This window comes from Crocodylus porosus, unplaced genomic scaffold (genome assembly GCF_001723895.1).
Source record: "Crocodylus porosus isolate Cpor-Errol unplaced genomic scaffold, CroPor_comp1, whole genome shotgun sequence".
Lineage (NCBI taxonomy): Eukaryota > Metazoa > Chordata > Crocodylia > Crocodylidae > Crocodylus > Crocodylus porosus.
In genome coordinates this window covers 22395789-22410235 of record NW_017728916.1, presented here as the reverse complement: position 1 = coordinate 22410235, position 14447 = coordinate 22395789, and the positions used below count along the sequence as shown (strand labels likewise).

The 14447-nt window shown below is 44.3% G+C and overlaps 1 protein-coding gene across 1 annotated transcript in view; it reads left to right on the top strand.

Moving 5' to 3' along the window:
- The window catches only part of LOC109310850 (connector enhancer of kinase suppressor of ras 2-like), a 126276-nt gene extending 117264 nt beyond the window's left edge, over window positions 1-9012 (top strand). Inside the window, exons 8-12 of the mRNA XM_019536181.1 lie at window positions 471-541; window positions 1772-1872; window positions 5124-5631; window positions 6004-6203; window positions 8422-9012. Of these exons, the coding sequence (XP_019391726.1) occupies window positions 471-541; window positions 1772-1872; window positions 5124-5631; window positions 6004-6203; window positions 8422-8637 (1096 nt within the window). The 3' untranslated portion in view covers window positions 8638-9012. The remainder of the gene's footprint in view (window positions 1-470; window positions 542-1771; window positions 1873-5123; window positions 5632-6003; window positions 6204-8421) is intronic.
- The last annotated feature ends 5435 nt before the right edge of the window (window positions 9013-14447 follow it).

The window sequence follows — 14447 nt, the reverse complement described above, 5'->3', positions numbered from 1 at the left end:
TCATCCCACTCTGCCTTAACACACATGGCACAAGTTTTGCTTTGAACGGTTTAAAGTACAGTTTCACAAAAAACCCTGCCCCTATCTCCTTGAAACTTGGCAGGCGTCATGCCCTCAGAAGGCGCTACCATACCTACAATTTTCATCTGAATCAGGCAAGAAATGACAACGTTATAGGCATTTCAGTGATTCTCCATTATAGCCTATGACTGAATCACTGAAACAACCTTGAAACCCCAGAACAGTTTCGGCTAAATCGAAATGGAACAGTGATCCAAAACAAATCACTGTCCTCTGAAATGGCCAAATCTGAAACCGAAACAAAACATAGCCATTTTGACAACCCTACTGACCATAGTACCTCCTTTGTGTACTAAAGTTAAATAAACAGTGAAGCCCTGCCTCAGTGGCCTGCAAATAGGACACCTTTACCCTTCCTTTAATCCCTTGTTGTCTTATTATTTTATTAGATGGATGAATCGTCTGGGTCTTGCAGCCATTGGTTACACACCTGATGACAAGGATCTTCGGCCAGATGAAGGTAAGGCTTCTGTTATTTTAACTGGAATGCTTTGGAGAAAAATAAAGTTCAGAAAATAGTCTGGTTAACTGAATCATGATATGAACAAAATAGGACATAAATATCTCACAAGTGAGTTCTGCATTAATATGTATGCAGTATCTCTTAACCATTTTATGTTTCATAGATACGCAGACCCTTTTCATATATTTAATTGAGCCATCAGCAGAGAAAATGAAATTCAGACTAATCCTTTGAAAAGTCAAAGAAAGGATCTTGGGACAATCTTAGGAAAACAACATTTTGATGAATATAGTATGACTGTTTTACATTTGGTATAAAAATGATAAATAAAAGAATTAGGATCATATTGTGTCTTGCTCTGCATAGCATTCTGTTAGTGCCATTGGATAGGTGAGTCATCCTGAAAGGAGAGTGCCATAATCACTGGGCAAGCTGCGCTAAAGAATCCTTCCTGAGTGTACCATTCAGATAGCAGACTTCGTTCCCTTAACCCAGGGGTGTCCAACTGGTGGCCCACAGGCCTTAAGCAGCCCACAAGGGGCCAGCATGTGGCCTGTGCACCCCTGCAGCCACCTCTCCCACTGCTGCACACTGCTGCATGGCAGCACTGCCCACACAGTAGGAAGAAAGTGCATTTTTGAACCCTGTCTCCACATCATATGCCCTGCCTTAACCCATTGAGAAGCTAGAGCTGCATGGTACAAAGAGCTTGTACTGGATCTCTTGGTTGTGCTCCATTGTTTCTCAATTTCTAAACACAACAAGCATGAGTGTTCTTTGGCACCTGCAAGGACCAGCGATTGATTAAAGTGAACTCCCTTTGAAATCAAATTAAGATAGGCGTATAACCAGCGTTGATGCTTTTGAGAGCCTCACTAAGCACATATGCATCTTTGGTCCCCTGAATACCTTTGAAAATTGGGTGCTTTTCCCATGTTCAGCACTGGCTTGTAACCCACTCCTGCTGCCAGCCTGGACCCCACGCCAGCTCCGGGCTCACCCATTGGGGCTGTGCCATGGCGTAAAAGTAAAGCACCATTTCTGGGTTTGTTATTTACATGTGTGCAAGCAGATATTTTATAAAATAGCACATAGGTTTCTAGGTGCTCTTGAAAATTTTACTTTGGCCATATTAAAGAAAAAATGTTTCAGTTATATTCTGAAAATGTTGTCAAAACTATCTTTTGAGTAATCATATCAATGAAATATTAAATGTTTTATTAGCAGATTACTGGAGTGAAAGTGACCAGGATGATATTGATGGCTCTTTAACTCTGAAACAGGAAGGCTCCTCAACACTGTGTGACACCTATCATAGAACACCCTCAGTAAGTCATAAACACTGAATCCTCTACTATGCCAATAAATAAACTTCTGTGATTCCTTGGTTTGCATGCTGCTTGTTTTACAGTGATATATATACAGAACAGAGGTGGGACTTAGATGTAAGCAAAGAGAATATTATATAGGAACTAATATTATATTACTATATATCAGGGGTGGGCAATTATTTCAGGTAGAGGGCCACTTACCCAGTTTTGGCAAGCTGTTGAGGGCTGCAGGGGTAGCCCTGCCCCTTCACAGGGGCCCCGCCCCCTGGTCACCGTCTTGGGACCAATGTCCCAATGTCTTGGGACCAATGTCTCAGGGCCAGCACCATTGGAGCCCAAAGTGGGGTGCACGCCCAGCTCCATATATCCCCTGTCAGCCAGGACCCTGTACTCCTGTCACCCTGCTTTGGGCCCTGCTGGTGCTGGCCCCAGGACACTGGTGTGGGCCCTGTGCTCCCACTGACTCCCACACCCGCTTACTCCCAGTGCCCCCACAGTACAGACGGGGGCTGCTCCCTGACCCCCTGCTTGCTGGCAGGGAAGGAGCTGGTGCTGAATGTGGGGAAAAGAGGCCCCTCCCCCAACCCATGGCCCATGCTCCCTTCTGCTGCCGCTCACAGCCTGCACGGGGTGAGCAGGTACAGGCAGCCCCACATGGGCTGTGAGCAGCTACAGAATGGGGTGCTGGCTATGGGGCAGGTGAGGGGTCACTTTTCCCACGCACAGTACCAACTTGTAACCCACCCCCACTGCCTGCCTGGGCCCTGCACCGGCTCTGGGCTTGCTTGTTGGGACTGCGCCATGATGGTAGCAGCTGCTTGGCATAGTGGAAAGTGGCCCCCCCGTTTGCCACATCAGGCAGTATTTGCTGCTGCTGCCCACCCAGAGTTTGCACACTGGGCAGCACAGAGGTGGCGGTGGCTGCTGCACACTGCCCAGTGCAGCAAACGGGAGGGAGGGGTCGCTTTCCTCCACACCGAGCAGCTGCTGCCGCCATGGCACAGCCCCGATGGGTGAGCCCGGAGCTGGCGTGGGGTCCAGGCTGGCAGCCGGAGTGGTTACAAGCCGGTGCTGAACATGGGAAAAGCAGCCCCTTCCGTGCCCTGTGGCCAGCGCGCCATGCTGCAGCTGCTTGCAGCCCATGTGGGGCTGCCTGTGCCTGCTCAGGACAGCCCTGCACAGGCTGTGAGTGGCTGCAGCAGGGAGTGCCGACCATGGGGCAGGAAGGGGCCGCTTTTCCCCACACTCTGTACCAGCTCCTTCCCTGCCTGGGGTCCTCCCCGCCCTTCCCCCACCCTTGCCTGAGTTTTCCGCGCCCGTACAGCTGAGGAGTCACATGATCCCAGGCCAGAAGCCCCTGCTTGGGCTTCCAGCTTGGGGAGTGGGGCTGGGCAGGCCCTACTGTTGCAGGAGCCCACTGGGGCTTCCCCTGGGTCCTACTGCCCGTTGCTCCTGTCATTTTTTAGAGGAACCAAGGAGAGATAAATATTAATTTTCTAAATTTTTTAGGGGCCCCATGGGCTAGGTAGAATGGCCTCGCAGCCTGGATTCAGCCTGCGGGCTGGATTTTGCCCACCCTGCTATATAGAGAGAAACATAGAGAAGTAGGGCTGGAAGGGACCTCCATAGGACATTTAGTCCAACCCCCTGTCTGAGGCAGACCCCCCTGCCTGAAGCAAGAATAAATACATTACTACAGGGGTTGTGAACCAGGAGTACCCAGGGGGTACTTTGAAAGGTCCCAGGGGGTACGCAGGGTGGGCAGGGATAGAGTGCCGCTACCCTTCGCTGCTGCCTCACAGGAGCAGGGCCAGGGTGGGGCGAAAGCAGGGCCATACAGATGCTGTGCTGCTGCTGCTCCACCACTCACCATACCCCCAATTCCACGTCTAGCTGCTCGCCTACCCCCACTGGGTACATTTACTAAAAAGGGGGCTGCTAGGGGTACACTTATTAAAAAAGGTTAAAACCTCTTGCATTACTATATATATCACTAATAAGATAAGAGCAGGAGTGAGTATTTAAAATATATTATTCAAAGGAAAGACAGGCTACTGTGTCAGTCTGCTGTAGCCAAGTCAGTTTTCCTTCTTTTTAAAAAAACCTGATACAATATAGAAATATAACTGAATTATGAACTAAATGTCCTGAGATCAGATAATCTCTGATAAGCAAAGCTTTATATCCTTATGCCATAATTACTGGAAATGAAGATCTTTAGATCACAATCACACAATAGCTCTGATTTGGAGAATAAACTTTCTAAGAAGCATATTTTAAAGACAAATTTCTTCCAAAACACATCAATTTATTTTACAATATTTTTCATGAGAAGTGTTGTAACATGAAAAGTAACTAATAGAAACACTTTGTATGCAGTGCATGGGTGGACAGTCATAACTGATAAAAGCATTAACACTATGCAATATATGGGCAGGCTCTGATAGCTGCTGAAAGTATTGCTGGTATACAGAATATGGACAAGCTGTGATATTCGACCTGTATTTTGAAGTGCAGATAGGACTGTTTTCTATTTTTCTTTCAGATTTTTCTTCAGCGTGAATGACATGATCCTCACACAACCAGAACCAAAGAAAAAGAGACTGAGGCAACAGCATCACATGGGTGAAGTTCAGACTGATTTTCACCCATGTGATGCTGTTTTATCAACCAGGATACAGGTTAAGCCCCTCCCTTTCTGTTTTTCCACTTTTTTGCCTTTTTCCTTTTATTAAGATGATAAACAGACCAAGCAGAATTTAATTAACTTGATTTGGATAAGCTCAGCAGTCCCCTCAAATTTAAATGTCTTCCTGGGAGCTGAAATTTGTTTTTGTTTTTTCTTCCTGTTTGGCTGGAACATCTACCCCCTGAAAAGAAAGGAAATTCAGTTATTGTTTCCTTTGGGGCTTTCATGTCTTTCTTATAACACACCGTTGGACTGGGTGTAAGCTGGGTAGGTCTTTAGAAAACCTGTACCAGTGCTATGCTGTCCCTTCCAGCAGGAGTTGCTCTTGGGCAGAGAATGTGTCAAAACAAGAATAGGGAGTGGTTAAAAACATAGTGCTTACATAAAGTATAATCCCATTAGTTGTCTTCTTTTCTAAGAGGCTTATAATAGGACATACCAAAACACACAGATCAGACCATTGGGTTAGAACTAACTGTATACTGTAATTTATGTCTAGAGTTTTTCCTGTGTCTCTTCACTGTTCTGTCTAACAGTCAGATACCTTGATTATTTTTAGGTGAATTCTTCAAGTCCATTCCCTGAACCCAAACATGGCCGACATTTTTCAAGTGAATCAACTTATTCTCATTCTTCTGCGGAGGATTCCCGACAAGATGCCACAGGAAGTACACATTCATCAGGATGCAGGCCTTCCTACCGAGAAAGGCGCTCATGGCAGGACCTGATAGAGACCCCTTTAACCAGTTCAGGGCTCCATTTTCTTCAGACTGTTCCTCCTGACTCAGAATGCATAAGTGGTCGACCTGGAATGTCACCAGATAAGCGAAGACAAGCAACATTACCAGTCCAAAGACGTCACAACCATGAACGGGATGGGCCTTTCCCACTAGTGGAATGTCAGAGAGGACATAGTTCTCACAGTAGGCCTCAGAAACAACGTAGTCAGAGCCTTCCACGAAACAGAGATGTCAGGAGCAAGGGATGTGTAAAGTCTGCAGGAATATCAGAAGAGATGCCAGAAGAGAAACTTCTTATTAAAAAGCAAAATAGTTTCTGTAATGAAGGTATGGTTGTGCAAGGATTGTAACCCAATAATCTCCACTGAATTCAGTTGGCACTTTGCCATTGACATCAATGATGCATGACTGATGTGTGACTGATTTCTTAATTTCCAAAAAACCTTAATCCTGGACACCTCATCAGTTACCTTGTCATAGTTGCCACCCCTTAGTTTTGGTTGAAATTATCTACCTATGTTCAGATTCCAACTATAGTTTTAACCAAAATGTTCTGATTTTATCAGTACCTGAGCTGGGGGAAGGTGTTACGTGCTAATTCCACATACCAACTTGCAGAATCCTTGACCTTTTCAGGGTCATTCATTGCTCTCTCACCTACCTGCATCACTGTTAAAAAAATTATAAACTTTCTTTCAGAAAATACAAAGGAAATACAAGAAAGTACAGATGGTCTGCAACAGTTGTACAGGTCTTTGGAACAAGCTAGCTTGTCGGCCTTTGGAGAACAGCGACCGTCCACCAAGCAGGAATTCCGCAGGTCTTTTGTAAAGAGGTCCAATGACCCAATTATCAATGAAAAGCTTCATCACATCAGAGTTCTCAAGAGCACTTTAAAAGTAAGCTTTTATCATTTATTATTTTTATGTTTAATATGATATTATAACATTGTAACCTCTTAACATGTTCAATGTTTAGATGTATGCAACGAGAATATTATATGCATATTATTATTATGACTGGCATAATGCCTGTCATGAATGGCAGGGAGGATGGGGCAGAGCTGGGACGGAGACCCACATCCAGCCCCACACCCTTCCCCAGCCACTCCAGGTCCAGCCCTGCCTACCCTCCTGCTGCCACTCTGAGGCCTGCCTCGCTCCCCCCCTGCTGCCACTCCAGGTCCTCCCTTCCTCCCCCCTCATTGCTGCCACCACTCTTGGTCATGTCCCACTCCTCCTGCCACTCTGGGTCCAGCTCCGCTCCAACCCTCCTCCCTGCCACTCTGCAAGCAGGGGACATGGTGCGAGGGTGCATGGGGGGTGGGGGTGGCTGTAAGGCATGGCGCGGGGAGCACTTGCTGTTTGCATGGTGTGGGGAACAGCCCTGGGGTGTGGTGCCCGGTACGTGGGGGGGGGTGGCAAGTGCCACGGCCTGGGGAGTGGCCACAGCAGGGAGAGCACATGGCGGCTGCAGCAACATGGTGTGGGGGGAAGTTCTGAGGTGTGGGGGGCGTGATGCATTGGCTGCACTGGGGGGTGTGGCACACAACCAGGGGCATGGCACGGGAAGTGGCCGCAACACAGGGGCACAGGGAATACTTGCCAGTGGCAGCCACATGGCATGGGCAGTGGCCCCGGGGTGTGGCATGGGGTGCGCGTGGGGGCCTTGGTGCATGGCCATGGGGCATGGCATGGGAAGTAGCCATGGTGGAGGAAGTGCCTGCAGGCTGCACCTATGTGGTGTGGGGAGTAGCCCCAGGGTGTGGCCTGGGGTGCACAGGTGGGGTGTGAGGGGGATGGTATGCGGCCGTAGGGTATGGCATGGGGAACAGCCCTGGGGTGTGGTGTAGGACATGTGGGGGAGCATGGCACTTGGGGTGGGTGGCATGGTGCATGGGGGGCCTGCCACATGGGTGAGTGGAGGGGCTGACCTGTGGCCACATGGCGTTGCATGTGGAGTGGCCATGGTACAGGGAGTGCCTGCTGGTTGTGGCCATATGGCATGGGGAGCAGCCTCAGGGTGTGGCACAGGGCACATGGGGGGGGTGGCATGCAGCCACAGCTGGCAGCTACTCCCCATGGGGGGGTACGGCCACAGGGTGGCCCACGCACCCCCCTGCTGGCTCCTCACATGCCCACATACCACACCACCCGTGCCCTTCGCACCCCGTGGCTCTGCCAGTGGGCACTCCCTGTGCAGGGGGCATTGCATACAGCTGCATGGGGGGCGTGGCATGCTGCGGCCAGCTTTCTGCACCATGCCCCCCGCAAGCCCAACAGCCCATGGCCACAACCAGCGGGCGATCCCCACACACAGGGGGTGGGCATGGTGTGCAACTGCAGGGTGCCACACGGGGAGTGGGCATGGGGGGAGCCACATGGAGAGCTGCCTGTGCACCCAGCACCCGCTCCCTATGTGGGACCCTGCGGCCAAGCACCATGCCCCCCCTGCACCACATGCCACGCCTCCACACAGCTACACGCCACATCCCCCACAGAGCTGCATGCCATGCCCCCCTCCCCTAACCTCCCTTCCCCCTGCTGTGGTGGAGCATACCCTGGCCCCACCTCCTCTGCCTCCACCTGTGTGTCTATCTGTCAGTAAGGCTCTGGGCGGCGCATGCAGTTGGCCCAGAGCCTTATGGATAGACAAATACACAGCCAGAAGTGCTATGGCTTTTATTATATTGGAATTATATATTCAATGATTATATTTAGACAAAGAATTAGGTCACAAATAAACTGCCAAAATTAAAAGTAAGAAAATGCCCACCTCACAAAAAAGATCAAAACTATTTAACACACTTATTAGCTGTGTCATGGAAGGTGCCTGTGTCATGGAACTATCCAACTGACTTCATTTGTGTAATTAAAGGTGATCTCTGAAGTCATATTGAAGGCATATTGTCAGCTACGAGGAGGATTACATAGCCTTTCTGTTCAAACTGTTCAGAACTGTTGAAACTTCAACAGTTCTATCTAAAGAAAGGACTTCTGTTTTCATGTCAGCTGCTCTAGCATTTTCATTAGCTCTAAAGAAGAAATAAAAGGCCCAAACAGAACATGGTATAAATTGTATTTTAAAATGTGCTCTGTCTTTTTTGGCATTTCATAGGCAAAGGAAGGAGACCTGGCAATTATCAACAACCTTCTGGATGATCCCAGCTTAACATCAAAGAAATTTAAAGAATGGAAACTACACAACTATGAATTCTTCCTGGACATTTGTGAGTACAGTGCTGCTCTGAAACCTCAAAATGGAGCCTCTGAACTTGCAACCCCAGCACCACTGCTGACACACACACATTCATTCATTGAAACACACGTCTGACAGGACTAGCAGCTAAACAGTTGTTGTGTGCCATGAAAAATCTAATACGACAAACACTGTAATATTTGTAAATAATGTACTCAGCAGTATTGTAAATAACTTGGATAAGAGAATAGTGCCACAGGATGCCTACTACATTGCATGATAAAACAGTAATATTCTGTTCTGGATTATTTTTGTTTGCTATTATCTGCCAACATGCGTATCGAGCTCTGCATTAGAAAGAAACAGTACATAAGTGTAACTGAAAATAAATAGCAGTATATTTACTTACGTACTGTACTAAAGCTAAGCTTATAATAATGAGCTCCTACAATCATTTTATATATTTAGATATATATATATAATATAAACATATCTATGTATATAAAATGTGTAACACAATAGTTTATATTTATTTTTTAAAATACCCTAAAATTTACATCTTCAAAAGCTTTTCTTCAAAGAAATGCAAAACAAATAAAAATACTTTGGCCAGTCTTAAGACTCTACATTTATTTTCTCAACATTCCCAAACAGTGACAGCTACCATCTTTGAAATCAGATCAAACCAGTATCATTAAAAAGTAAACTTAACCCTTTTAATGTGCCTTAAAAATAGGGTATAAACCCAGCAAATATTGTAATTTGGCCCTGTGGACATACTGTACACACCATTGATGCTGTGCTGTGTGTAAAATAACTTCCTGCCTTTAATAGGAGTGGCCTCAGACATGTAAGTATGGCACAGAAGAGGTTAAGATACAAGTAAAACAAAGCTGGTTGTCCCTTGATACAAATCTTGAAATGCCTTTTAATTGAATTGGACATATTTCACGCGAAAGAAAAAACATCTTTTTTTCTGAAAATGGTAGCTGTTGCAATTTTCATAATTTCTTCACTGTGAATTTAGTGCCACAAGCCTGTGAGTCTCAAAATGTAGACATTGTTTTCTGATGCTTTAAGGCTGAGAGTTAAGTAAAAAAATATGAACTAATCAGTTCTTTTGTATACCAGTCCATCATATACAGCTGGGTAAATAATTCTTATTCACTATTCAAAATTCAATAAATTTCTGTGAATAATTCTTTATGGATAGTTCATTAACAAGGTAATTGCAGCTATTCAGTGCAATATTTGATGTTCAATCTGTATTGATTAGCTTTGATTGGACACATAAATCACATAGCATGTTTCTGTTCTCTGCCTGAATCAGAGTAATTTAAAAAAAAACACATTTTTGAAGTAAATATTTGCATTTATTTAAAAAATGCTTTCTTTGAATATTTCTAACTCTGCACTTTAAAACCACTATCCTTGCCAGCATTCCTGCCAGTAAATTTATTTGTTAGAATATTCCTAAAAAGACAAGTTAAAGAGGATATGAACACAGTCAAATGAATTTAATGTATAAATGTGTACAAATATTCAAGGAAAATGCTTTTGCAGTATTTGCCCAGTTCTGCTTTTATAGAAGGAAAGAGATTGTAAAATACATGGAATGAAAGGTAACTCAAGGAGGTGAATCCAGTATTTAGACAAAGATTTACTTGCTTCATTCTGACAATATTTTGGAAGAAAGCATCCCTTTTGTTTAGTATTATTTCCACAAAGTAGGTGAAATAAAAGGAATGCTACTCACACTTATTTTTTGTCATTCCTATTTTGCCAGCATGTACTTGAACCACAGTGGACACAGTGATAAAAAATATCATGCTAAAGTAATTGTTAATGGAGTGGCATTACTGACATTTGTACTGGATTCTCTTCATTACACAAACTCCCGAATCATGACATCATTGTACTATATCATAATAAAATCTGGATAGAACACACAAGATAAATCCATGTTGAGCCTGATTCAGCAAAGCCATTAAACCCATGCATAACTTCCAGTGAAGTCAACAGCCTTTTAGCATGTGCTTCAAAGCTTTGATCCTCTTTCTATTGAAGTTTATAGCAAAACTCCTATGAGCTCCAATGTAGTAGAATCTAAGCACTTTGCTGAATAGGGATGGATTTAATCATGCACTTAAAGTAAGATTGTGCTTAAATGCTTTGCTGATTTAAGGCAATAATGATGGTGAAGGAAATAGAAAAAGAAACATTTGACATCACAGATTTCTCCAAATTCAGAGTTGCAATTTTATGTAAACAGTGAAAACACAAATCTGAATGTATTTACTATGTGAACATTTTAGTTAGTGCACCACTGAACAGACAGAGCATGAAGAAGAGAGAATTCTTATCTTTCTAACTTTGTTCTTACAAGATCTCTAAGTATATATATATATTATAAATATATATCGCTATTTTTTTATCGCTGTCCTCCATGTGGTGTGAGAGGAATAATATGTACTGAAACAAGCAATGGTGTAAAGTGGAAAAGCCACTTTGAAAATTGTACTGCATACTGTAAGTGCATTAAAAAGAAGTTATAGATGGTCACAGAATAGTAATTGGTTGAGCTTCTGATGTTCTTACTGAAATGTAAACTTACATTTTGTTTCAGCCCTAAACCACAATCTGTACTTTTGTCCTAAATAGACAGATAAGATTTAAAAACAATATTCAAAGGGGATGCCATTATATCATAACCCAAAGATCAAAAAAATGCCACTTGATCAGAGAATGAGCTAAATTAACTCCAGTAAAATTAAAGTGAGCTCTCTCTCAAATGTTAATTGGATAAAGCTAAAATGCTATAGTAAAAATTCTCTCAAAGAATATATGTCTCTACAAATAAACAAAAATAGTAAATTCAAGAGATTCAATATCAACCTTCATTTCTCAGAGGGTTTAGCATGATTAAAAGAAAAATAAAAGTATTTCTGAAAAATAATAAGGGACTGGGATTAGTCTGGGCCATAAAACTAATCCTTCCCACAACTAAAAGATCACAACTTTGTTTCATCATATTTTCTTAAAATTGTTTCAGAATCTACTCATTTGAACTTCTAAGTGACACGAGTCTATATTTCACTCTCAGAGAGTAATAATCCCTATTAAAGAAGCCAAAATTTATTTTTTGTGGGGAGGGAAAAAAGAGCAAATACTTAAACTATTTTTCCTTTTTGTGTATCTTGAAGATCTTTTCCATTGTTGGGGTTAGAGATTAATTGGGAGAGAATTTGGGGGCATATATCTAGCCATGCTGAGCCCCTAGATCAAGGAAAAATGAGGTTTTTCTAAGTCCACAATACAGTAAGTTTATTTCTTTCTCTTTTACAAATATCAACTGGCACTTATATGTTGATACAGTCCAAATATTACCAGCAGAATTTTCACATATTTTTCTTGCATGCATATACAATTCTATAACAATAAAGCTGCTTCTACTGTATCTAGGCATTAACATCAATGTAGCTATATTATAAAAATGATGTACTAACGTGCATTAGTACAAACTACATGGAATCTGGTGATCTTTGAACCAACTGGAATGCAAAATGCAATCCAGAAATTTAATTTACAATCACTGGGTCCAATCCTGCTTCCATGAAATCCAGTAAGTGCTTCCACCATATTGAAAACAATTTGGCTGTGATTATACAGCTTGAAGCAAGATACGATTCTGCTCTGATTTTGATGGGAAAAATCAAGACCAGTATTAGTATTTAATATTTACTAATTCAACAGAATTCCTGCATAAAAGCTAAGATAAATGCTGTACTTTCATTTTCACACCATATAAACAGTGTGTTCAGATATATTTTATTTTTTCAAGAACTTTCAAGTCACCCAAACACTTGTAGGCTTTATTCAGACTTGTTACCAACAATATTTATAACCAAAGAACATGTGTCACTGAATCAGCATGGCTCTCCTGTGACTCCATAAAGTCTTTTTGTTGCTAACTGTTCTTTTTATAACCAATATCATGCTCCCCAGTACACAAGAGAACCCCACCTATATTTTTTACCATTATTGTTTCCTTTCCCCTGAGTTCAGTTCTTTGATCATCATGAAAACTATCTCAGTGGCACTTCCTGAAGGGTCTGCAGTGTTTGTTCTATGTTTTCTTTTTAATGAATGCATCAGTGAACTCATTCTATTTAATAAGAACATGGAATAATCAAAGGGAAAATAAGCTCTCAGCAGTTAGCACACCAGTATTCTTTAATGTAGCAGAGACAGTGGGTCAGATGCTGTCTTTTAGCCTAGCCTCTGTATGTGATAGTATGTGGACACTACATGAGGTGGAGTGACAATTCTGGTGTAGGCAACTGTTCTGCCAAAGCGGGTGGCAGGAGCATTCTGGTGTGTTATAGTGCTATGGAGGTTCTGGATTATGACACACAGCCTGTAGGTAACTCCTGAGAGCAGGGCCATCCCTGGGGGGGGGGGGCGCAAATCAGGGTGACCAGCCTGGGCCCCGTGCTTTGCGGGGCCCTGTGGAGCTGGGTGGAGCGGCTGCAGCGACTCTGCGCCACTGCCATCTGCTTCGCATCCAGCCACTCGCTACCCCCTCCTCCCCATCAGTGACACCACCACTGCCTGGCAGCAGCAGCCTCTTCGGGTCTGGGGCATGTGAGATCGGAGCGGGGGCAGGACCCCACATGGGCTGATTTGCCCCAGGCCCTGCACCCTGCTCGGGTTGGCTCTGCCTGAGAGACTGCTATCAATTACAGCAACCATTGGCTGCTCTGGTTTACTTTGGGGGCTGCATTTGCCCTCACAAGATCTGCAAATCTGAAGTTGCAAAAGTGATTTAAAGCCCTCTTTGCCCCGCCTCAGACTAAACTCCGCTTTTTCAAAATTTGAAAGAAAGTTCTTCCTGTCTCCTGAAGATCAAGAGCTGTCCTACTGTTGTGCCAACTCTGTGCTTCTAGTTTCTCAAGCAGACCTTTTTGCCACTGTTCTGGGATCATTTGTTTTCAAAAAACTCAAGGGCCATGTATAGGTGAGCATGGATGTGCAGTATGTCGTGCGGCAGACCCATCTGTGGCACCACACACCGCATGTGCAGATGTTCCCCAAGCTGCTACTTTGCACTGGTTGGGGGGGAGGGGGCAGGAGGAACAGTTGACCCTTGGAGATACCAGGGTCAAAAAAACCCATGCCCTAAAAAAGCGGCCGGGGGGGTATGCATGGTGGCAGCACATGCTAACCAAAACTGGAGACTGGCCTGCTGGAGCCACATGCCGGCTGCCAGCCAGGTTCCCAGCTGCAGGAGCACTGTGGCTGCAGCTCCCCGAGCCCACCAGGTAAGGTTGCTGGGGCCAGCACTGGCCCGAGCTTTCCCCACCCAACCTGGGGTAACCTGCTGCATGCCAAAGGGCACATGGACATGGCCAAGTAGTGATTTCATAGATTTCATAGACATTAGGGCTGGAAGGGATCTCGGAAGATCATAGAGTCCAGCCCCCGCCCAAAGGGTAGGAAGTCAACTGGGGTCATAGGATCCCAGCAAGATAAGCATCCAATTTGTGATGGTTGGCTGATATGTCAAACAAATAATTTTGAACATAGGCTACTGATCATAAGCCAGGTAATTTTCAGACCTGGGCAGCCATCCATTAATCTGGAGAAATGGTGCATCCGTTGTTCTCTTTGGGGAAAAAAAAAGCCATTAAATTGTTGCAGAGAGTTCTCAGGGTTTGAAGACCTTTAGGTGGCAATGTAACTTTACCTACTCTCTTCTTGGCACTTCTAGTTTAAAAGGTCAAAGTACAGATTCTCCACCTCCTCACCAAAAAAGTAGATTTGCATATGGGAAGGAGGACATCATTAAGACTTCCTTACATCCCAGGAAACACTTGCTGTTGGCCCCTTAGAGCTGTTGGAGTCCACTGTAAGAGAAAGGTGCCTGAAGGTTGTCCTTCCACATG